The 25,493-nt window shown below is 43.4% G+C and overlaps 1 protein-coding gene across 1 annotated transcript in view; it reads left to right on the top strand.

Annotated features, from left to right (window-relative positions):
- The first annotated feature begins 9,352 nt into the window (after positions 1–9,352).
- LOC121278828 (cyclic nucleotide-gated cation channel beta-3-like) overlaps positions 9,353–25,493 on the top strand; it is a 56,771-nt gene continuing 40,630 nt past the window's right edge. Inside the window, exons 1-2 of the mRNA XM_041189282.1 lie at positions 9,353–9,594; positions 9,679–9,766. Coding sequence (XP_041045216.1) covers positions 9,499–9,594; positions 9,679–9,766 — 184 coding nt within the window. The 5' untranslated portion in view covers positions 9,353–9,498. The remainder of the gene's footprint in view (positions 9,595–9,678; positions 9,767–25,493) is intronic.

The following is a 25,493-nucleotide window of genomic DNA, read 5'->3' as shown; positions in this document are numbered from 1 at the left end:
GGAGATTGCCAAAAGGTGCCATAGACAAAAGGACAAAGAAGTGTTGACGGTGGTGATATTAGCTAAGAAATGTGCTAATGGTGACATTAAGGGTAGAAAGCAGGACGAGCAAGGTACAGATAGCTCTAGAGGGGGTGGGGTGGGGGGGAAGGGATCGAAATAGGCTAAAAGATAGAGATAAAACAATGGATGGAAATACATTTACAAATAATGCAAATAGGTGGGAAAAGAAAAATATATATAAATTATTGGGAAAAGGGGGATTGGAAAGGGGTGGGGATGGAGGAGAGAGTTTATGATCTAAAGTTGTTGAACTCAATATTCAGTCTGGAAGGCTGTAAAGTGCCTAGTCGGAAGATGAGGTGCTGTTCCTCCAGTTTGCATTGAGCTTCACTGGAACATTGCAGCAGGCAAGGATAGACATGTGGGCATGAGAGCAGGGTGGTTTGTTGAAGTGACAAGCGACAGGGAGGTCTGGGTCATGCTTGCAGACAGACCGAAGGTATTCCGCAAAGTGGTCACCCAGTCTGCGTTTGGTCTCTCCAATGTAGAGGAAACCGCATTGGGAGCAGCGAATGCAGTAGAATAAATTGAGGAATGTGCAAGTGAAATGCTGCTTCACTTGAAAGGAATGTTTGGGCTCTTGGACGGTGAGGAGAGGGGAAGTAAAGAGGCAGGTGTTGCACCTTCTGTGGTTGCATGGGAAGATGCCGTGGGAGGGGTTGAGGTTTAGGGGGTGATGGAGGAGTGGAGCAGGGTGTCCCGGAGGGAACAATCCCTGCAGAATGCCACCAAGGGGGGTGAAGGGAAGATGTGTTTGGTGGTAGCATCATGCTGGAGTTGGCAGAAACGGCGGAGGATGATCCTTTGAATGCAGAGGCTGGTGGGGTGATAAGTGAGGAAAAGGGGGACTCTATCATGGTTCTGGGAGGGAGAGGAAGGTGTGAGGGCAGATGCGCGGGAGATGGGCTGGACACGGTTGGGGGCCCTGTCAACCGCCGTGGGTGGAAAACCCCGGTTAAGAAAGAAGGAAGACATGTCAGAGGAGCTGTTTTTGAAAATGGCATCATCAGAACAGATGCAACCGAGGCGAAGGAACTAAGAGAATGGGATGGAGTCCTTATGGGAGGCAAGGTGTGAGGAGCTGTAGTCAAGGTAGCTGTGGGAGTTGGTAAGCTTGTGATGAATATTGGTGGACAGTCTATCACCAGAAATTGAGACAGAGTGGTCAAGGAAGGGAAGTGTCAGAGATGAATCATGTGAAAATGATGGACGGGTGGAAATTGGAAGCAAAATTAATAAATTTTTCCAGGACCAGACGAGAGCATGAAGCAGCACCGAAGCAGTCATCGATGTACCGGAGAAAGAGTTGTGGGAGGGAGCTGGAGTAGGACTGGAACAAGGAATGTTCCACATACCCCATAAAGAGACAGGCATAACTGGGGCCCATGCGGGTACCCATAGCCACACCATCTATTTGGAGGAAGTGAGAGAAACTGAAGGAGAAATTGTTCAATGAGAGAATAAGTTCAACCCGACGGAGGAGAGTAGTGGTGGATGTGGATTGTTTGGGCCTCTGTTGGAGGAAGAAGCGGAGAGCCCTCGGACCATCTCGGTGAGGGATGGAGGTGTTGAGGGATTGGACATTCATGGTGAAGAGGAGGCGGTTGGGGCCAGGGAACTGGAAATTGTTGATATGATGTAGTGTGTCAGAGGAATCACGGATGTAGGTGGGAAGAGACTGGACAAGGGGAGAGAGAACGGAGTGAAGATAGCAAGAAATGAGTTCTATGGGGTGGGAACAGGCTGACATGATCAGTCTGCCGGGACAGTCCTGTTTGTGGATTTTGGGTAGGAGGTAGAAGCGGGCCGTCCGAGGTTGGGAGACTATGAGGTTGGAAGCTGTGGAGGGAAGATCTCCAGAGGAGATGAGGTCAGTAACAGTCCTAGAAACAATGGCTTGATGTTCAGTGGTGGGGTCATGGTCCAGAGGGAGGTAGGAGGAAATGTCTGCGAGTTGACGTTCAGCCTCTGTGAGATAGAGGTCAGTGCGCCTTGTGAAGAGGATGTAAGCAGGCTACAAAGTAGGTGAAGTGAGTGAGCAAAGATCTGGCAAATGGCGTATAAAGTAGGCAAATGTGAAGTTGTCCATTTTGGCAGGAAGAATAAAAAAGAAGCTTATTATTTAATTGGTGAAAGATTGCAGAGCTCTGAGATTCAGAGGGAGATGGGTGTCGTAGAGCATGAATCACAAAAAGCTCGTACGCCGGTTCGGCAAGTAATTAGGAAAGCTAATAGAATGTTATTGTTTATTGTGAGAGGAATTGATTACAAAAGTAGGGACATTATGCTTCAGTTATACAGGGTACTGGTGAGACCACATATGGAATATTGTGTACAGTATCGGTCTCCTTATTTAAGGAAGGATGTAAATGCATTAGAACCAGTTCAGTGAGGTTTACTAGGCTAATACAAAGATTGGGCAGGTTGTCTTATGAGGAAAGGTTAGACAGGTTAGACTTGTATCCACTGGACTTTAGAAGAGTAAGAGGCAACTTGATTGAATCCTTTAAGATTCTGAGGGGTCTGGACAGAGTGAATGTGGAGAAGGTGTTTCCTCTTGTGAGAGAATCTAGAGCTAGGAGTCATGGTTTGAATAAGAGGTTGTTAATTTAAGACAGAGATGAGGAGAATTTTTTTCTCTCAGAGGGTCATGAGTCTTTGGAACTCTATTCCTCAAAAGCAGTAGAAGCAGAGTCTTTGGAAATTTTTAAGGTCGAGTTAGATTCTTGATAAACAAGTGAGTGAAAGGTTATCAGGAGTGGGCAGGTATGTGGGGTTGAGGTTACAATCAGATCAGTGATGATCTTATTGAATGGCAGAGCAGGCCCGAGGGGCCAAGTGGCCTACTCCTGCTCCTGATTCATATGTCCATAATATTTGGCTAACATTTGGTTGAGAAACATAACCTCCTGGGTACACTACTAATCAACTGACTTTCCGAAAAATAAATTGGCTTATTATGCTCCATGTCAAGTCTCATTTGTGCAATTTCCATAGAAGGTTTACTCAACAGCATAGTTATCTCACTAGAGAATACATCAGTACTTGAGGAACCGTTTACTTTAGCTATGTTACATGGAATTACAACTCCCTTTAGTGAGCTCAATGTGATGTCATTGTCAAGCCTAAAGTAAGCAGTACATTTTATTCCTTCCTACTTAGTGAATCAGTATAACATTTTAACCAATGTGTTGCACATATTATAAAGGTGTAAGCACTATCCAGCCCAGTACAGATAAAGAAATCTGTGGTTAACACATTCATCACAGAACTAAAACTCATTGTGGCAAGTATAATATGTTCAGGTTCATCATTATCTTGATCTCCTCCTCAGAATTAATTTCATCATGTGTCATTTGAAGGACCATGCCTCTTCAGTTCGGGCATTTGAACACATAACGATACTTCAAATCACACCTGAAACATTTATTACTGTTCCTCGGGCATTATTGGTTTAATTTGCCCCTTGTTGTTGTTCCAATTTTGTCTTCTGCTGTAGTAGCCAGATCTGCTAATGGTGCTTTCATCCTCATTCTACCCATCTTTATTCTTTCCATTCTATTGATGCCTGTATGCAGCATCTGGAGTATTTCGAGTTCTGGCAATCACTGTGTCTTCCATTCTTTGTGTCACTGCAGAATGTCTCATTTGTTTCATGAAGGCTGAAGGAAATAATTGTTTCCTAGGATCTTGTTCAAGGCAATCCAATAGGTTTTCCTCCTCTGAGAATAGAATGCCAGTTCGAACCAGTCGCTTGTCCACATGACTTTAGCACAATCCAGTAATTTAAACACAAGTACCAACCTGGAGATCCCCAAAATGCATTTCATCAACTTTTTAAACAATCTGTTAAAGTCAATGATATATTCTTCAATGGAATGACCATCCGTGTTCTCAAATACATCAAATTCTGTTCATACCTGACAGGTATTTAACAGATCATCCTTCTGGTAGATTTCACCCAAGAACTCTTATAGAAGGTCCAACTGTTTATCACCATTAACTGATGGGCATCCATCTCACAAAATACTTTGAGCAGAATCTTCGGCTCGGCGAGTGGAGATAGGGCCCACTCGCCGAGGCATAAAGTGATGCACAGTGACGTCAGGCGTGCGTCCTGATGTCACCACGTGTCATGTAGATTTTCAGTTCAGCGGGTGTGCACCCGAGTCAGCTGTGCATCCGCCGAACTGTCAAAGGCCTATTAAGGATAGTTAACTATTAATTAAAGCAATAACCTGAGCTGCCCATCCAACCTAAAGGTTGGCGGGCAGGCGAAGAGTCCAGGCAGCCTTCGCATTTTTCATGAAACCTCATCCACGGGCGGGATGAAATTTCTTAAATGTTTTTAAAGATTTGAAAATTTTTTTAATAAAATTCATAGACGTGTCCCAGCTCATGTGGCAGTTTCACATGAGGGGACAGGTCCTAAAATTCTTTTGTTCCTTTATTAAAATATTTTAAACTTAAACTATTCTCCCTGAGGCAGCTCTGTGCGAAAGAGTGCAGGCCCCGACTCAGGCAACTTTCCCCCGGCCCGCACAGGGAGCGCTCAGCACTTCCAGGTGCGCTTTACGCTGGGCGGGCCTTAATTGGCCTGCCTATGTAAAATGGCAGCGCCTAGCCGATCGCCACGGCAATCAGCTGTGTGCACGCCTGCACCCGCACCTGCACAACCCCCCCAACGGGGAGGAAATTCTCCCCTTTATTTCTTAGTTTATTTCTGGTAGGAAGTAACAGTGCCAGTGCAAACTGTTTCCCTTTAGTAGGAGTGTAACCTGTGTCCACACACTGGGCAGAATTTAATATCTCTCCAGTAGTGAGTTTGCAGGTTTGCATTTAATTGGGCAGGAGGGTGCAGGCTGGGGACCCTGCTGCCTTTCCGTGTGTTTCCGATTAAGTCAGGGGCAAGAAAGCTCATGGACAACCTTCCCATCCAGAGGCTAGTTGAGGCTCTTAAGTGGGCAGTTAATGCCCACTTAAGGGACTGATCCCACCTCCATTGGTATTCAACCAGCAGCAACCTCTATCCTGTCCTCACTCACCTGTAGCCTGGGTCCTTTTGTGATCATAGGCCTCTGGTGGGTGCATTGCTCACAGCTGCCACCACTCCCAGTGGCACTGGTGTGCGATGGAGAGCTTCCAGCCCCTGATTGGTTGGAAGCTCCCAGGATTTCTGCTCCCGAGATCCTAAATCCCAAGAAGGCCCATCACTGGCCAGTTAAGTGCCTGATGGCTACTTAATTTGCAGGCCTTCCCTAACAGAGGCAACGCAGGGTTCTCACCAACTCTCCAGCTGATGGGCACAACTCCCGTCACCTAGATTAAATACAGACATCCACTTCATTCCTCCACTGATCATCTGGTTTAGACTCCGAGAATATCGGCGGGTAATCATACACCAAAAATTTGCACTTTCTGCCATGACCATTAAGATTTAGTTTTCTCTCTGAAAATGTTTCCTCCTAGTTTCCAACATTCATCTTTAAACAACATCCCCTGCTACCTTGTACTATTCCAGAAAGCGACGTGATGAAGGATAGAACTGACGCCAATCTTTATACATTTTTATAAGTTTTATTTGCAGTGATGCACATTATAAGCATGCATCCCTAACCTGGCCATCACAGTTTCACTTTGTTCTTACTTATTGGAGCACAAATTAATTCTCAGCTAATGTCCACCACTGCATACAGTTAAACACAACTAATATCCAGTTAGCATAGGATGTTGATGTTAGAGGATTTGACCATAGGAATGCTATTGAATGTCAAGGAGAGGTGGTAGATTCTCTTTTCTTGGGGATGGTTATTGCCTGAAGCTTGAATTACACAAATGTTACCTGCCACTTATCAGCCCTAGGTTGAATGTTGTAAGTGAATTGCTGCATGCAGGAACAGACTGCTTCATTGTCTGAGGAATTGTGAATACTGTGCAATCTCCATTCCTGACATTATGGTGGAGGAGAGATCAGTGATGAAACAGCTGAAGATTGTTGGATCTAGGATGCTGCTCTGAGGAACTCCTTCAGCAATGTCCTGTGGCTGAGCTGATTGGCCTACAACAACCACAACCATCTCGTGTTTGTGCTAGAGAGTTTTTCCCCTGATTCCCACTGACTTCAGTTTTTCTAGGAATACCTTGTGCCATGCTTGGTTAAATGCTTTCTTGTTTGTCACGGGCTGTCAATCTCACCTCACATATAGAATTCAGCTCTCTTGCCCATGTTTCCACCAAGGCTGTATGAGGTCTACAGCAGGGTGTCTCTGGCAGAACTCAAATTGAGCAATTGTGAGCAGGTTATTGCTGAGCAAGTGTCACTTGATACCATGACTGACAACTCTTTCCACCAGTTCCTGATGATTCACAGTATGCTACTTAGGCAGTAATTGGCTGGTTTGGATTTGTTCTGATTTTTGTGATTGGACCATACCTACGGCAATTTTCCATTTTGGTGGTGCCATTGCTGCAGCTGTACTAAAACACCTTGGCTAGAGGCACAGCTAGTTTTGGAACACCGACCTGAAGCACTATAGCCAGGGTGTTGTCAGGTTCCATGTGGCTTTTGCTGTATCCAGTGGGCTGGATTACATTGGCAGAAGACTGTGATGGTGGGATATCAGAATGAAATCTGCTGATACTGTAGTAATTTGATCACAATATCTATCAACCCAAAATCAGAACTACTGTTTTATAATAACTGAATGGCTTGATTACAGTAAAGTCCCACCATTCATGACTTCCCCTTTCACAAATTCGCTCATCTGCGCAAATGTCTTTGTACACCCATTGCATGCCCAAATGTTCACTTATTCGTGGTTTTAAAAATAAAAAAATTGAAGTCATCTATTGAAAATGCTAAAAAAAACACCCAAATAAAGTTAAAAAAGGAAGCTGTCAATGATGTATTTCCTGCAGTAGGAAATGCGCACTGCACGTGCTTCATCTGCCGTTGTTTGCACATGAGTGTTCCTTGGTGCAGTGATTTAATTACTGATCACAGTTCACCTCTACTCTCAAGTACTGTAAGTATGACAAACTTTACATTTTTCTTGTTTTATTAAACAATTTCTCCAGTAAATTTCTCCTTAAATTTATTAAAAGCATAGTTTTTATTCCCTTTGATCCTTTATACATGTAACATTTTAAAATGTCTGGAACCTATCTAATTGACTCCCATTGCAAAGTGTGTTCGGCATTCGCGGTTTTGCCATTTGCAAGATTTCGCAGGAATGTAACCCTCGCGAACGGCAGGACTTCACTGTATATTAGAAGCATAGTTTTTTAAAGGAGTTTCAGTAATCTCTTTCCATGCTTGTGGACCACAAAATGAGACACAATCTTGGCGGTTATGCCCACAGGTGTTCTCCCGTGCCAGCCCTGCCCATGTCTGTGGGGATAACATGAGGACATATTATTTGATTGGCTGGCTGGAATCCAGGTCACCATGGCAGATCTCAAGCACCTATCCATTCCATGAAGCCACTAAATTAGGCAATTCCTCACCACGGGGCAGGAAGACTGGAGGAGGAGGTGAGGGAGTGTGGCCTGGTCAATCCACCTCTTGAAATCTAATTCAGTTTTTCTTTGACTGAACCCATTTCATCTTTGGGATCCACTTTCTATATCTGTACAAACTTGAATTGGCCCTGCATACACAGCCTTTTGGGGATGGAGAATTCCAGATTTCCAATCTCCCTGTGTTTAAAAAGTGCTTCTTGATTTGTCTCCTAGCTATATTAGGTCATGGACCATGAACAGGTAACCTAGTGTGCAACATAGGACAAAGCCACAGCAAACTCGCACCTATTATAAGAAACAAGATAAAATGTTTAGATGACCCAAATGAAACTCTCTTACACATTTGATTTTAAAAGAATCAATACATTATATGCTTTTTAACAATTTTACTGTTTAATTAATTTTGATATCACCTTGGATGTAACAAACATCATATAGTTTTACATTGAATTTGGATATTTCAACCTTGTAAGGATGTGTCTGAAGGTTCCTGTCACAAAGAATCACTTGTCTTCCTTCATGCTTTGAGATAAACAGATTGCTAAGCAGTTAATAATAAGACTGCCTTTACTTAATCTTCTTACTTAGCTAGAAATCATGCTTTGTAATTAAATAGAGTGCTTTGAATATTTATGCTATTTCTGTCAGTCTTATATGTCTGATATATGTCTTAATAATGCAATTAATTTTATTTTAATTATTTTAGCTGATACTAATATACTTACCTCATTAAATGTTAATTTTCATATATATTAATCCTACTCCCCAAAATGCGATTAATGGTGTTTTATTAATATGTCATTAATAATGTAATATTATTTATTACAAATAGCATCCAAGAAGTAAACAACGGGATAATATTTTTCCATAATTTCTAACATTCATTTGTTTCATCTTTCTGAAGGCCTTCGTTCATGACACAAGGCACCCTTTATACATCTCGAAGAAGCCACAGGCCGCCATAAAAAGTGTCACCAGGCTATGTGACTTTAGGTGTATCTCAGCCCAATCCAGTCACAACCCAGCACCCAAGCCTATACATTAGCAGCACTACTTGTATAATAATCAGAAACAGGAACCCTGACTGACTTTCACTGTCCCTAGACCAGTGACACTATAGTGGCCCAACAATACTGCTGATGCTGAGCTTAGTTACACAGAATCATATCAGCACAGGAGGAGGCCATATCAGCCTATCGAGTCCATGCCAGCAGTTCCATAATAAATGTGAACATCGGAATATACAAAGGAAATTTCAAATCAGGATAAAACTACATTAAAATGAGATAAAGGCAAAATAATTTGGATGCTGGAAGTCTGAAATAAAAACAAAAAATGCTGGAAAACCCAGCAGGTCTGACAGCATCTGTAGAGAGAAAGATAGAGTTAACGTTTCGAGTCTGTATGACTCTTCTTCAGAGCAATTAAAATGAGAACTGATTTCTGTCTGTGCGCTCTGATCCAATTATCTAAGTCACCTAAATCAATCACTAACTTGTGTAGCAATTTCAATATCCAGTGAAAATTACTGTTACAAATTTCAAGTCTGTCTTAAATATTTTGTCAGGTTTGGTGGTGCTCCTTCCTCCTACCTACCTTATTTTCAGAACATGTTAGTATTACCCAATATGTAATCATATGATGGCACCAAGCAAGGTGCAATAGCAGTACCTTTTGGTGATATCAACTAAATATAAAAGAGTAGGGGAGGAAACTGAGGTGGAAAACTAACTTGTATTCTAAAGTAAGACTTAGCTTTTTTTACTGGAATCTCACTGAGAGAGCTGGCTGTGTTGAGAGCTTAATCCTGAGTAAGCCACGATTACAGTGACAATCTCATTTGACTCCTTTAAACTAAGTCAGGAAAATACCTTTAGATTGTTTTTGTTGGTGCAGCAAACACATTGCCACAAAATGTTTCATAAACTATGGTTTAGAAAAGTTACACCAAAACAGGAAGAACCAAAAGATACTCAAAAGATTGGACCTCAGCTGGAATCAAAGGGACAGGTTAGTTAACAACTAATTGATTTTTCCACTCAGTTCTGTTATTGTTACTATCACATAGTTTTTTTTATTCTTTGTTTATCATAGGAAACTAAAGTGAGTGATAATGACTCCTGGAATGCTGAGGAAAGGGATACAGGGGTCACGACAGCCCCCATGAACACTCATGAGCAAGGTCTGGATTGAGTAATAGATACTATGTACTGCTTAGAGCACGGTCATCAGTATTGTCAATATGCTTAGTACCGACATAATGTAAGAATTAGGAAAAATCATTGCTTTGTACGGCCGTTTAGTACCATGTTTTATAAAATTCACAAAAACACTGAATTTTAAACGCATCAGATGAACGTTCCTCAACTGCCAGTTTTGTCCTTTTGATATAATTGTAAGCAAGAAAGATTGATGAAGTATTTAAACATAGAGGAACCCAGAGAGTAAATTAACAAAATAATTAAGCTGTTTAAAAATATGAGAAGTACCTTCATTTAAAAGTATTTCATGACTACACAATTTTGCCACTCTTTTCCTACTTTACCACAGCACAAAAGTGAGGAACTGTAACTGAAATCAGTTTCAACAATAGTAGTAGTGTCACAGTGACAGCCAAGTTCCTGGCACTCACTCTTATGCACAGAATGGTACATGTTGCAGAACTTCTCACAATCCCTTACATAGCTAATCTTCATCCTCAGTGAGAGTAGCAATTGGTCTTGGAGAGCCTGTTCCCTCTCAATCTTGGTACCTATTTTCAACATAATACACTTTGGTCACCATCCTGTTGCATACCCTAGCATTTATCAAAGCTATTGGGACTAGAATATCTTAGACTGATAATACAATATTTTCTTTGTGCTGTCTTCAAATGGAGATTCCATGCTGGGAGTGCATGATCACAGTGTTATCCCTATAAAAATTGAATACATTACTAAAGAAGTATGTCAGTGAACTTCAGTATGCAGATGCGTATGTGTGTGTGTGTGTGTGTGTGTGTGTGTGTGTGTGTGTGTGTGTGTGTGTGTATGCACTCACTCAGAAACGGAGCTCCAGGTGATAGTTGACTTCTCTGAAACATACCAGAAAATGGCCTTTCAGTAGACACCTGGAAAACTATGGTCCTTTTCCAACCAGCTCCCAAAGCACAACACTTCCCCCTATCGACTCAGATCAACAGTGGAATCCTGGAAAATGTGGACATTTTTCCATATCTTGGGAGCCTCCTCTTGACAAAGGCAGACATAAATGACAAAATTCATCATTATTTGCAAAGTGCCAGCTCAGCCTTCAGCCGACTGAGGAAAAGAGCATTAGAGGACCAGGATCTCAAACCCGGACTAAGGTCACATAGCCAAGCTCCTGTATGCTTTGGAGACTTGGATGACCTGCAGCAGACGCCTCAAAGTTCTGGAGAATTCCAGCATGCCTTCTCAAGATCCCCCAAATCCAGTGGCAAAAAAGGAAGCCTCATAGCTGCATCTTCTCCCAAGCCAACATGCCCAGCATCAAGATGCTAATCACTCAAAACCAGGTCCACTGGGCAGGAAATGTCATTTGTATGCCTGACAGCAGATTCATGAAGCAACTGTTCTACTCAAAACTCAGGTGCAGCAGAAGGCTCCCAGGAGGAGAGCACTCCCCATCACTAACAATTCAGGGATGCGCTTAAAACATTCCTTGAAGAGATCAAACAGTCCTGCCACCTGATGGGAGTCCCTGGCTTGTGACCATTGAAAATGAAGAAGGCAACAAACAAAAGCAAAGTCAAGGCATCAAAGAGAGCGCACAAAACTCAACACTTCATGTACCTGGTCCTTCAAGCACCACCTGGCACGCATGAGGCAGAGTCAGCAGATCATGCATTGGACTTATCAGCCATCTCAGAACCCATTGAACCAGAGTGGAGCAAGAGGGCCTGAGAAGAGGCATTGGGAACACAGCATAAGATATAAGAGCAGGAGAAGGCCATATGACCTATCAAGCCTGTCTGAAGTTCAATAAGAACATGGCTGATACTGCGCCTCAACTCCATTTTCCCACTCACTTCCCATATCCCTTAATTCCCTGAGAGACCAAAATTCTGTTTACCCAGTCTTAAATAAAATCAATGATGCCGTATCCACAACCCTCTGGAACAGAGAATTTCAAAGATTCACAGCTCTTTGCGTGAAGGAAATTCTCCTCATCTGATTCCTAAGTGATTGTCCCCTTATCTTGAGACTGTACCCCCATGTTTTAGATTCCCAGCCAGCAGTAATAATCTATCAGTTTCTACCCTAACAAGCCTCTTCAGGATTTTGAATGTTTCAAATGAGATCACCTCTCATTTTTCTAAACTCCAGTGAATACAGGCCCAATTTATTCAGTTTCTCATTATAGGGCAACCCCCTCATCCCAGTGACAAATCTAGTGAACTTCTTTTGTATTGCCTCCAAGGACATCCTTCCTAAAATTTGGAGACCAATATTGCAGAAAGTATTCCAGGTGTGGTCTCACCAATGCCCTGTATAATTGTAGCAAGACTCCTTTCTTCTTGTACTCCAACAGGCCAACATGACATTTGCCTTCCTAATTACCTGCTGTACCTACATGCTAACCTTTTGTCTTCCTCATACAAGTACACCCATTCTTTCTCAACATTAACATTCACAAGTTTTACAACTGTTAAAAAATATTCTGCTTTTCTATTATTTCAACCAAAGTGAATAACCTCACATTTACACACAATTTACTGCAACTGCCATCTTGTTGCCCACTCACTTAACCTGTCTATATCTCTTTGCGTTCCTCTTAGCTCACATTTCCACCTAGCTTTGCATTGTCAGTAAACTTGGATACATTACTCCCTGTCTCTTTATCTAAGTCATTAATTTAGATTGGAAATAACTGAGGCCCTAGTACTGATCCTTGCAGCAATCCACTAGTCACAGCCTGCTACCTTGAAATTGACCCATTTATACCTACTCTTTGCTTCCTGTATTTTACTCTATCCATGCTAATATGTTACCTCCAACTCCATGAGCCCTTATGTTGCCTATTAACCTTTTGTGTGGCAACTTATCAAATGCCTTTTGGAAATCCAGTTATACTACATCGACTGGTTCCCCTTTATCTACTCTATTAGTTACACTAATAAATTTGTCAAACATGATTTCCCTATTTTAAAACCATGTTGCCTTTATCTGATCATACTGTGATTTTCTAAGTTATTGTTAAGACTTTCTTAACAGATTCCAGAACATTCTTGAGGACTGATGTAAGAATAACTGGCCTGTAGTTCCATGTTTTCTTTCTCCCTCAATTCATGAACAGTGGTGTTACATATGCTAACTTCCAATCTGCTGGGATCATTCCAGAATCTAGGGAATTTTAGGAAATCATAGCCAGCGTATCCATCACATCTTCAGCTATCTCTTTTAGAACCTTAGGAAATAAGTAAGTAGGAAGGAAATAAGCCATCAGGTCCTGGGGATTTGTTAAATTTTAGTACCTCAACTTTCTCCAGTACTTTTTTCTACTGAATTACCTAATTACCTTAATTTCCTCAATCCTTTTAGCACCTATATTTCAGCAACTCTGTTTCAGGTGTGTGTCCTTTACTGTGAAGGCAAAAAAATTTCAATGTTTCTGCTCATAATATCCCCCATAATAATTTCTCCTATTTCTACTTCTATTGGATCAATGTTTACTTAAGCTACTCTCTTTGTTTTTATATACTTTTAAAGGCTCGTAAAATCTGTTTTTATATTCCTGGCTGGTTCAATCTCTTTCCCCGCTTTTTTGTCAACTTTTTCCTGTCACTTTACTGGCTTCTAAAACACCCCAAATATTCTTTGCAAAATCAAAAGCCTCTTCTTTTGATTTAATATTATCCATAACTTCCTAAGCAAGTCACAGATGGATCCTTCTCCCTGAAATTCTCTTTTTTCAATGGAATACATTGTTGTTGAACATTTTGGTTTAATTCTTTAAATGTTTCCTACTGTTTATTTACCATCATACCTTTTATTCTATTGTTATGGGCCGAGAAGGGAAGAGTGCGCAGATAATTTTAGCCCTACATCTCCAAAGGTCATTACAATATTTTAAATGTTTAATTCATCCACAAAACTGGTCAATTGTTTACCTTTGATACTGTTATTCCCAGACTAAAAGGACTCTAGCCAGGCTTCTTCCAGTAAACACAAAAAAATGTTGATTTAATATAAAATAAACTACTTTTTTAAAAAACAAGTTAATAAACTGGTTAACATAGAAGTTCTAGTTTAGAAGTATAATGATTTTACCCTTTTAAAAAACAGATATTCAAACCCTCATATACGTACACAAACAGGACAAAACAAATACAGTCCCCTGCAGAGGCTAGAGGACGGGAAAGTTTCTTTTAAAAGGCTAAAATTCAAAGCGATCTTGATGCTATCATATCTAACAGAATTCTGGGAAGAATAGATCTGGAAATTCTTTCAGATGGATATTTTGGTGAAACAGTCGTCAATGACTCTTATTTATCACAACTTGCAGACTTTCAAAAGAAACAGAATAGTTATCCCGAAGAGAATTTTCTGAGGAAAGATTAACTCATTCTAGACCGCATATAACACAAAAGTGAGGCAGAGAGAAAAGGAAAGAGATTTTTCTTGCAGCCTGCTTCTAAGGCACGCCCACACATACTCACGTCCGACTGAGAGTTTTTTAGACCAAGATGTTCAAAGAATACTTCTCAAGTATTCAGCAACCAATCAGCAAGAGTCTTTAACAACACAGCTCAAAACGTTAACTCGGATTTTTTTTCTCTCTCCACAGATGCTGTTAGACCTGCTGAGTTTTTCCAGCGTTTTCTGTTTTTGTAGCAAGAGTCTTTAGCCTGGCAACAACAGTTCTTTGTTAACTTAGATATGCAAATTATCCCTTCCCTCTCCAGATGTTCCCACTGGACATTTCTGTTGACCAGTGGTTTCTTGAAGAATAACTTATTCAGAGCACCAAATTAACATTGCAGACTTTTGAAAATAACTCAGGAGGGAGAATGTCAAAATTCAACATCCTTCAATTTTTCCAAAAACAGGTTCCTCACATGCCCTCACCTGTAAGAAATGAAACATAATTTTCAAACGCATTTTATTACAAAACAGACAGGAAAAACACATACAACAAATATACAAAAATTTTAAACATTCACCCACCCATTCTCATTCACTCCTTATACAGAATCTCTGTATAGATCCTGACCTTTGACTTTCTATATTACACTAACAAAAATTACATTTTGGATAATACCTCAGCAGTTACCTTGGCCAGAATTTTCCCGTCAGTGATTTGGGGGCAGGGCCCGCTCGCTGACGGGAAAATGACGCGGGATGAGGTTTCATGTCCATTTTTAAGAAGTTTCATAAAGTTTGTGTTTCTTATTAACATGTCCCATCTTGAGTGACATTGTCACATGAGGGGGACATGTTAATAATTTTAATATTTTTCTATTTTTGGAGTTTTTTTACTTGTCAGTAATCTCCCTGAGGCAGCACTTGGTCTCAGGTAGCAGTGCGCTCTTTCTCATGCATGCACGAAAGAGTGCACTTTGACAGATGGGGAATCCCTTACCCCTGGCACAGGAAATGCATAGCGCTTCCTGTCAGGCAGACCACTGGGTGGTCCGCCCACTCAAAATGGCGGCAGGCCCCGTTTCGGCGGCGGAGTTCGGCTGCCCGCCCACTGCCGAGCAGGTGGAACCCACCCACCCACCAAGGGCAAAATTCTGCCCATTATCTTTTCCAGCAATATGGACAACCTTCAAGTTATAAGGCTATAATATTAGATTCAATCGATACAGTCTGACATTCTGATTCATAATCGTTTCTATGATGGCCGGGGGATTATGGTCAGTATATAATTAGGGTTTCTTTGCAGCCATGAAGGACACATTTCTCAAAATGTTTTAGAGCCAGGAATAATCCCAGGGCTTCTTTTTCTATAGTAGAATATCTTTTTTGATGCCAATTTAACTTTTTAGAAAAGTATCCCGCTGACTTTTCTATGCCTGATTCATCTTCTTGAAGGGTTTAGTGAAATTAGGGGCAGCCAATATCAGTTAAATTAAATGATTTTTCAACACGTGTTGGATTTCTGCCGCAACCTGAGCCTGTTTCTCTGGGCTTAAATGATAAAGGTGTTGTTTTATAGGAGAAGATCTCCCTATATCCATATCATGTGTGGCTGAAGTTGTACACTGATTTACCCCTGCAGATCCCTGCAGAACATTGGGCAGAATTTTACGTCCTGCTGGCGTAAAATAGCACACAATGACATTGAGTGAGCATCCCGACGTCATCACGCAATATTTCGGTTTGTGGGCACGAGTGGCTGCCAGAGCTGCACCCGCTATTAATTAAGAGGCCACTTAAGGCCATTAAAAAGCCAATTGACTGCGATTTTTCATTGCCCGTGCAATGAGTGTGAAATCACATGGGCAAAATCGGGAGGCAGCCAGCTAACAATTTCAAAAAGCTCATCCACGGGCAGCATAAAAGGGGTGAGCAGCATTGCCAATGTCAGCAGTGGGGAGTTTGGTTCATAATTTGCTGCTGGTGAATTATTGGCACTTGGGATCTTCTTCTCTGTTCAGGGCTTCATCGTGAGCATTTCCAGGCTTCATTGATGTCTCCAAGGCCCCTGGAGGATTAAGACCATATGGCCCCTTCCAGGTATCAGACAGTCTTCCGTTACCCTGGTAATGGGGATTATGTCCTCCGCCGGTGGCACTTTCTCTGAGTTGGAAGAGAAGGGCAGAAGGGAGCGGAGGCCAAGTGTCACAATGCAGCTTCCAGGGGAGGAAACTGTGGGAGGAGAGGCACAGGCACAAGGGGCACAGGGCCAGCAGGATTCCAAGGTGGAAGGGGCCACTATCCTGCTGCCAGGACTTACAGGCGGTGATGCAGCTACCTCAATATGTCTGAAGTGCAGTGCCAAAGAAGGCTCCGCCTCTCAAGGGAGATAGTGACCTCCATTTGTCAGATGATCAGCCCTGAAGTCAGCTCTGACTGTGTGGGTGGACACCCCATGCCATTGGCTCTGAAGGTCACAGTGGCCCTCAACTTCTATGCCTCCAGCTCTTTCTAGGACTCACTGGGGGATCTGTGTGCAGTCTCCCAATTGGCTGACCACAGTTGTATCAAGCTGGTGACAAAAGCTCTGTTCAGGTGGGTACTGACCATTATTCTTTATCGTACGGACGAGCCAGTCAGACACAGCGAGCCAGAGGCTTCGTGGCCATTGCTGGCTTCCCCCGCATCTAGTTGCAATAGACTGTACACATGTGGCCATCAAGGCGCCAGCAGGTGAGCCCGGTGCCTTCGTCAACAGGAAGGGCTTCACTCCATGAACGTGCAGATAGTGTGTGATCACAGGATGCTGATTCTACAAGTCTGTGCAAGGTACCCAGACAGCTCCCACGCCGCCTACATCCTGAAACACTCCCAGGTGCTGAGGCTCTTCAGTGCTCCAGCCCGACTGGATGGATGGCTGCTGGATGACAGGGTCTATCCATTGAAGGGGTGGCTCATGAAGCCTCTCAGCCACCCAAGAATAAAGACAGAGCAGCGTTACAATATGAGTCATGCCTCCACAAGGATGATAGAGAGGACCATAGGTCTTCTCAAGATATGATTCTGATGCCTGGACCATTAAGGGGGAGCACTAAAATATTCTCCAGAGCGGGTGTCACTGATAGTGGTTACATGCTGTGCTTCCCACAAGCTGGCACTGGCATGAGGGGACTCACTGGAGGAAGAGGATCTTGACGCAGCTGCTCAGGCAACTGATGCTGAGTCTAGTAGTGAGTCCAGAGGTGAGCACGGTGTGGAGAATGCTGAGGGCATGCAGCCAGACCTTGGTAACCTCCAGGGATGCAGGAACAGCAGGGTTGCCTTGATCCAGTGCTCCTTCAGCTAGGGTACCAAAGATCAGCCTCAACCTCATGCCAGGGCCGCCACCTCCATCCCAAATGTCTGAAATGACTCTTCCATTTGCAGCCAAAGTCCATTCAATGCCTGTGCAATAAAGTATCCAGCCACTCATGTCCAGCATTACATACTGACATACCCTGCACCAGAAAGAAAAATGGTGAAGCACACTCAGGCCATCAGAACTAAAGCAAATTTAATGTTATCATCACATTGAAATCATTATGACATTACAATTACTGGTGTTGATTTCCACACCAGCAGACATTAAACCAAACATAAATGAACAGAAAATCATGCGTGAACAGTCCCTCTTGTGCTCATGGTGCCTTTAACTTATGTTTGCGAGTGCTACGTCTTGGTGCCCCCACACCCCCCACACCACCCCCCACCCTCACCGGCACCGGTATTGGAGACAGCCTGCTGACTCTGGTGTCTTGTTGGCCTTAATGACCTTGGCGGTCATCCTTTAGCCATTGGAGTCTGTGGTGGCCCCGCCTGGGAGGGAGCAGCCCAGTGCCATGGCTCACATCTCCCCAGTCATCGCAGCCTCATCAGAAGTGATGTTATTAGCAGTGGGGCGGAGGAGCTGCTGCCGTCATCCAGAGCACCCTGAGAGGAGCCCACAGAGACAACAAGCAGCTCATATGCCATCATGAGGTCGCTCTGGACCTCCCTGCTCACCATGGATGGATGGACACCTAGCTGGGATATTGAGTGCCTCATCACCTGAGGTCATTGCCTGTGTGAGGGCTTGCAGGTTCAAGGGCAACCCCAGGAACCCCTGATTCTGTCCCTGGAGTTGCCTCTCCATGAGAGTCGCCACTTTCTCAATGAAGGGGGCAGTGCACTTGGCCATGAGGGTCAATGCAGTGCTCACACTCTACATGGACTCCTCCATAACAGAGACCATGGCACGCAGACCCTCATGGGTCTCCGCCAGATGCTCCCACATATCCTGCTGGACATCCAGCATCTGCCGTCTAATGGACAACTCCAGAGGCTCATCATCTGCCTTCGACTGAGCAACGTCCTGGTCCCCAGCCATCCTCCTACTGCCAGTGCCCTGGGGACTCTCTGTCTCTGCCTGCAACTACAGCAAGTATGAAGTGCTGTCACCAATGTGCTCCGACATTCTAGCTGCCAATTCTAATGCCCACCAAGATGCTGGTATCTGCACTGGTGCCTGCTTCAGAGACCAGGTGTGACCCAGGTGTAAGTGAAGCCCAGCGGTCCTCTGGTGTCAGGGGTGATCCTTCATGGTCCAGAAATCGATCGCATGCTGGCGAACCTAAATGGGAGAACAAGGACATGTCATTAGTTAAAGTTATCACACTGTCACTGTGCATGTCAGGCACTCTAGTCAGACAATGGAGATCTGCATCACAGTGGCAACATCTCTCAATGATCAAGGGGGATTCCAGGTTTGAGGCTCCCATCAATGAAGAGACTACATTAGAATGGTTGCACAATCCGAAACTCTCATCTCTGTACACTGCGGTCTTAGCTTCAGCTGGCACCCTTGCTTCTCCATGCCCAGTTAAACGGGGAGTGTGCCGGCTCTCGAGCTCTAAGACGCTCTGCTCGAACCTTCTGAGCAGCAGCAGATTGGGTGGGCCTCCGTCTGTACATGCCCTCTCTGCTTGGCTATGGCTCATCTTCTCCTGAAAGGACAGAGGAACATTGATTAGCCCACTCTCTACCTGCAGCCCCATTGCAGCCTGGCTGACCCCACCTGAGGAACACCTTGAGAGCACATCTGAGTCGTGGCCCTTGAGCCACTAGGTGCTTAGTCCAAGCAGCCAGGGCTTACTCCCTTGGCCAGATTCAGCATCATTAACAGTTGACACTCAGACTCTAGCATTCGAGGCCCACAGAGTGGGACAGCCAGACCTTAATACATCTGCACACTGACCCATGCAAACACAGTACTCAAACTTCCTGAGCACAGTAGGTCATAGCACCTCTTCTTTCACTGCATCCATGTGGGCCACACCATGTCATGGCTGCTCACCAGTACTGCAACCTCCTCCCATGTCCTCTTTGTGAGCTGCGATGGCCTGCTCCCTCCATCTCTGGGGACAAAGGTGTCCCTCCTAACAGCCACCTCCTCCAGCAGGACGGTGAGACACTCATCCGAAAAGCGGGGGGCCCAAGTGCCCACCCAACCTTCCCTCCTGCTTGGCGTCTCCAGCCGCACTCAACTCTATCAAGATAACTCAAAACAAACGTCATTCAGTGGCAGCCTTTCTGGGGCTGCCTGGGCCATTTTTAAACCAATGTGAGTCGCCATTGGACCTGGCCCACGCCGCACTCAGCCCTTCCCGATCAGTGAAGAGTTGTGTTTCAGGCTGGGCAAGCCTTAACTGGCTTGCCAGCGTGAAATTGTAGTCGGGGGCTGATTGCGGGCAGTGGGCCATTTCCAAGCCACTCCCAGTCCCACTGACCGCACCCGCCTGCCGACCACAAAATTCTGTCCATGGTGTCTAACTGTCCTGGTATTTCAGAATTAGCTAATTTAACAGGAGGTTTAATTGGTGAGCTGTCTAAATCTCCTTCTGTCTCACTCTCACTGTCTCCTTCATCCTCCACTCTCCTTACCACCTTAATTCCCTTTCCTCCTGACTATGATGGTATGGCTTCAACATGTTGATGTGACATAGTTGATACTTTCTCCTGTGACCTTGGGTGTCTATCAAATAACTTATTTTACTAACCATCTTAACTACCTTGGATGAACCATTGAACCATAGTTTCAGAGGGTCCTTCTGTAAAGGCAATTACACCAAAGCTTCATCCCCCGGTTGAAATTTTTGGGTGTCAGTTTTTTTAATCTGCCCATTCCTTATCTTTGAGAAACTTTAAGATGCTCTCGAGCCATTTTGCAGGCTCCCCTGAGCCATTCCTGTAACAAGGACACATATATACAGGATTCGTCCCTCTGTCCTAAAAACTTCTCTTTGATTAATTTCAGAGGACCTCTTATCTCATGTCCATAAATTAACTCAAAAGGACTAAAACCAGTAGATTCATTTGGTGAATCTCAGTTGGAAAATAAAAGAAAGTCCAGGGCTTTGTCCCAGTCACGGGGATATTTAGTATGTTTCAATAATTTTTTTGAGAGTTTGATTGTGCCTCTCTGAAGCTCCCTATGTTGTGCTGATGGTGTGCTGTGGACTTTAACTGTTGTATACCCAAAGTACTTGTTTTGAAAAATTTTAGACATAAAATTGGAACCTTGATCTGACTGGATCTCCATCAGTAATCCATATCTAGTAAATAATTGAGTTAGCTTCACTGCCATGACCTTAAATGTAACCGTTCTCAAAGGGATGAACTCTGGAAATCGAGTTGCCATACCAATAATGGTAAGGATATACTGGTATCCCATTTCATTTTCAGTAATGGTCCCATACAGTCTCCTAATGCTGTACTAAATGGTTCTCCCAAAACTGGTATGGGAATTAAAGGTACCGGTTTGATTGCATGCTGTGGTTTTTGCACCATCTGGCACATATGGCATATTTTACAAACCTGCACCATGCCCTTGCGGAGACCTGGCCAGCAAAACTGTTGACTTATACATGCTTGTGTCTTTTGGATCCCTACCTGCCCTGCCATAGGAATCTCATGAGCCATCCTTAATATTTCCTGACGATACTTGGGTGGTACCACTACCTGATGAACTGCCATCCACTCTTCATCCGCAGATCTGTGAGGAGGTCTCCACTTCCTCATCAGAATCCCACTTTTAATATAGTAGCGCCCCAGAACCCCTCCTGCTTCAGCTTCAGTTTGGGCTGATTGTGCCACTTTACTCTGGATAGGCTTGCTGAGCCTAAATCAGAGATAACTTACTGAACATTCCCTTTGGATTGTCCAAATCCCCAAAGAAAATTTCAGTTAGCCAAACATCTGTTTTCTGTGCCAATTTTACCTCTGATGATAGAACTTGTTTAGCTATTGCTCACATCACTACACAAGAAGGAAAAGTTGCTGGAATCTTTTCCTGCAACTGTTCTGTCTCCTTGACTTCACTTAGCCTTTCTGTAACTACTGGAGAAGCTGCTATTTTCACCCCGGCCAAATCATTTCCAAGGAGCAAGTCAACTCTGTCTACAGGCAACCTATGAACAACTCCTACTGTTACGATTTCAGACATTACACTCCAGGTGTACCCGATACAAAGGTACAGTTATATACTCCCCACCAATACTGTTCACTAAAACCTTGGCATTTAGTGAAGTCAGGTGGAATAGTCAAGCCTTTCTCCAGCAAAAGAGTTTGGGTAGCTCTTGTATCCCTAAGTATAACTATAGGTATACCTGCTTCACTGGAGGAATAAGGAGTTACTTTTCCTTTAGACCAGAATTCCCTGTAGCTTTCAGGTATCTTGTTCACCTCACCTGCACTCACAGCAGTGTTCACATTTGGACTCACAGCTGCAACTTGATCAATTGTATTTTCAGTTGGAGCTTTTTTTTCTGAATCATTCTTAGGTACCTCAATAAGTCCCATGGATTTTCCCATGCTACTTCCAGTAATTTTTCAGAATGTTTCCCATCTTGTTACAATGGAAACATTTAGGCCTTTGTATGTCACTCCCATCCTCAGAACTTTCCTTTCTAATCTGAGGAGGAGATTTCAGCACATCTCCAGTTGTCCCTTTTCTTCCTTGGCTACTTGCCTTCCTTTTACTCTTCCACTTTCTATCATTTTCAGATTTGTGGAGCTAATGGAAAAAGGGTTTGGATTTATGGACAAGCTTCAAATCATCAGCCTTCTCTGCTGCCTATCTAGCTGTTGAAACCATCTGGCTCTCCACATGAGTTCTTATATTGGAGGGACTGAATTTTTAAATTCCTGTAGAACTATTTCCCTAAGGATCTCATATGTGATCTCTACCTTTAGTGCCCGTATCCAACAATCAAAGCTAGTTTGCTTTACTCTCTCAAATTCAGTGTGGGTCTGCCCAGACTGTTTCCTTATGTTTTGAAACTTTTGCCTGTATGCCTTAGTGACCAACTCATATGCACTAAGAATAGCCTTCTTTACTGTATCATAATTCATAGACACCTCATCCAAAAGTGATGCATAAGCCTCATGAGCTCTGCCCACTATCCTACTTTGCAGGAGCAATGTCCAATTTCCTGGTGGCCACTTCATTTGCTTTGCTACCTTCTCAAACGAAATGAAGAATGCCTCTATATCGCTTTCCTCAAACTTTGGAAGGGCATGTGCAAATTTAAACATCTCCCCATTGGACTCTTGGTTGGGATAAGTTCTCCTGTCCGCAAAACGTTCCCAGCATCTGGTACCTCTGTTTTAAAGTTCAGCCCCTTAAACTATTATCCCCTTTCTCGTTCTTTCTCTCTTGTCTGAAATTCCAGTTCTAGCTGCTTAAATGCTCTTTCTCTTTCTTTCCCTGCCCTTTATGTTTCTCTTTCTGCTCTTTCCTGTTCGAGTTTAAGTTTCTTCATTTCTTTTTCATATTCAAGCTGCTTCATTTGCAACTGAATCGTAGCTAACTCAATTGACTCACCCTCTGGAAAATGTGGTCTCTCTTGTAACTCTTTCGAGTACAAACACGTTTCCATCTGTTCCTATTCAGATGAAGTTACTTGTTTCATACTTTACCATTATGAGATTTGAACTCTTGATCTTGGGGTTATAAGCCCAGTACCATAACCACTTAGCTATTTAGGCCAAGCGTGGTCTCTTTTGTATCCCTTCCAATTTCAAATGCTGTGCTATTACCTCAACTACGTCTGCTTTCCTCTCCTCTTCCGTTATTTCTAACTTAAACTTATCTGCCAATTCCCTTAGCTTAGCCATTGATATGTTTTGTAAGCCTGTCAGAGGTAAATCTTCCATCTTTAAAAATGTCATAGCAACCTCCAAAACCATATAGGTTACCAATGAATCAGAACCCTGGTATCTGTCTTTTATTCTTTAACAATTATTCTTAATCTGCATCCAATCACTCATTGTCCATGCTTTAAATCACCTGACAGACCCCAATCTAATGTTATGGACGAGATGGGAGGAGTGCATAGTTAATTCTAGCCACACTCCTCCACAGGTCGTAACAATAGTTTAAATATTTAATTCACCCACCAAACTGGCCAATTGTTTACCTTTGATACTGTTACTCACAGACTAAAAGGACTCTAACCAGGCTTCCCCCAGTAAACACAAAAAATTGTTGATTTACTATAAAACAAGCTACTTTTAAAAAACACAAGATAATAAACTGGCTAACATACAAGTTCTAGTTTAGAAGTGTAATGATTTTCCCTTTTTAAATAAACAGATGTTCGAAAACACAACCACAAAACAGCACTAGACAAATACAGTCCCTTGCAGAGACTGGAGTATGAGAAAGTCTTTTAAAATAATAAAATTTGAAGAGATCTTGATGCTGTTGATCTAATGGACTAATGATCAGAATAGATCTGGAAGTTCTTCCAGATGGATTTTTTTGGTGAAACTGTGCTTGATGACTTTTAGTTATCACAACTTTGCAGACTTTCAAAAAAAACAGATGAGTTATCCTGATAAGACATTTCTGAGGAAAGTTTAACTCACTCTAGACTGCATGTAACACAAAGGTGGGGCAGAGAGAGAGGGAAAGAGGGTGTCTTTTCTTGCAGTCTGCTTCTAGGGCACCCCAACACATTGTCATTCTGTGACTGAGAATTTTTAAGACCAAAATATTCAAAGAATACCTCTCCTAGGCCAGGTGTTTTTAACCAATCAGCAAGAGTCTTTAGCCTGGCAACAACAGTTCTTAGATAAAAGCAAAAAATTGCGGATGCTGGAAATCCAAAACAAAAATAAAAATATCTAGAAAAACTCAGCAGATCTGGCAGCATGTGTCCGGCCCATCTCCCGTGCATCTGCCCTCACATCTTCCTCTCCCTCCCAGAACCATGATAGGGTCCCCCTTATCCTCACATATCACCCCACCAGCCTCCGCATTCAAAGGATCATCCTCTGCCATTTCTGCCAACTCCAGCATGATGCCACCACCAAACACATCTTCACCCCCCACTCCCGCAGGGTTCGTTCCCTCCGGGACACCCTGGTCCACTCCTCCATCACCCCCTACACCTCAACCCCCTCCCACGGCACCTTCCCATGCAACCGCAGAAGATGCAACACCTGCCCCTTTACTTCCCCTCTCCTCACCGTCCAAGGGCCCAAACACTCATTTCAAGTGAAGCAGCATTTCAATTGCACATTCTTCAGTTTAGTCTACTGCATTTGTTGCTCCCAATGCGGTTTCCTCTACGTTGGAGAGACCAAACGCAGACTGGGTGACCGCTTTGCAGAACACCTTCGGTCTTTCTGCAAGCATGACCCAGACCTCCCTGTCGTTTGCCATTTCAACACTCCACCCTGCTCTTATGCCCACATGTCCGTCCTTGGCTTGCTGCATTGTTCCAGTGAAGCTCAATGCAAACTGGAGGAACAGCACCTCATCTTCCGACTAGGCACTTTACAGCCTTCCGGACTGAATATTGAGTTCAACAATTTTAGATCATGAACTCTCTCCTCCATCCCCAGCCCCTTTCTGATCCCCCCCCACACCCCCCCCCCCCCCCCCCCATTTTTTTCCAATAATTTATATATATTTTTCTTTTCCCACCTATTTCCATTATTTTTAAATGTATTTCCATCCATTGTTTTATTTCTATCTTTTAGCCTATTTCAATCCCTTCCCTTCACCCCACCCCCACTAGGGCTATCTGTACCTTGCTTGTCCTGCTTTCTACCCTTAATTAGTACATTCCTTAGATAATATCACCACCTTCAACACCTCTTTGTCCTTTTGTCTATGACATCTTTTGGAAATCTCCACTTATCACTGGCCCTCTATCTAGCTCTACTTGTCCCACCACCAACCCCCACCCCCCCCCACCTCCCCTTAAACCAGCTTATATTTCA

The sequence above is a fragment of the Carcharodon carcharias genome, chromosome 6 (genome assembly GCF_017639515.1).
Source record: "Carcharodon carcharias isolate sCarCar2 chromosome 6, sCarCar2.pri, whole genome shotgun sequence".
In the NCBI taxonomy this organism is placed as follows: Eukaryota; Metazoa; Chordata; class Chondrichthyes; order Lamniformes; family Lamnidae; genus Carcharodon; species Carcharodon carcharias.
This window is presented reverse-complemented; position numbering and strand designations above follow the sequence as displayed.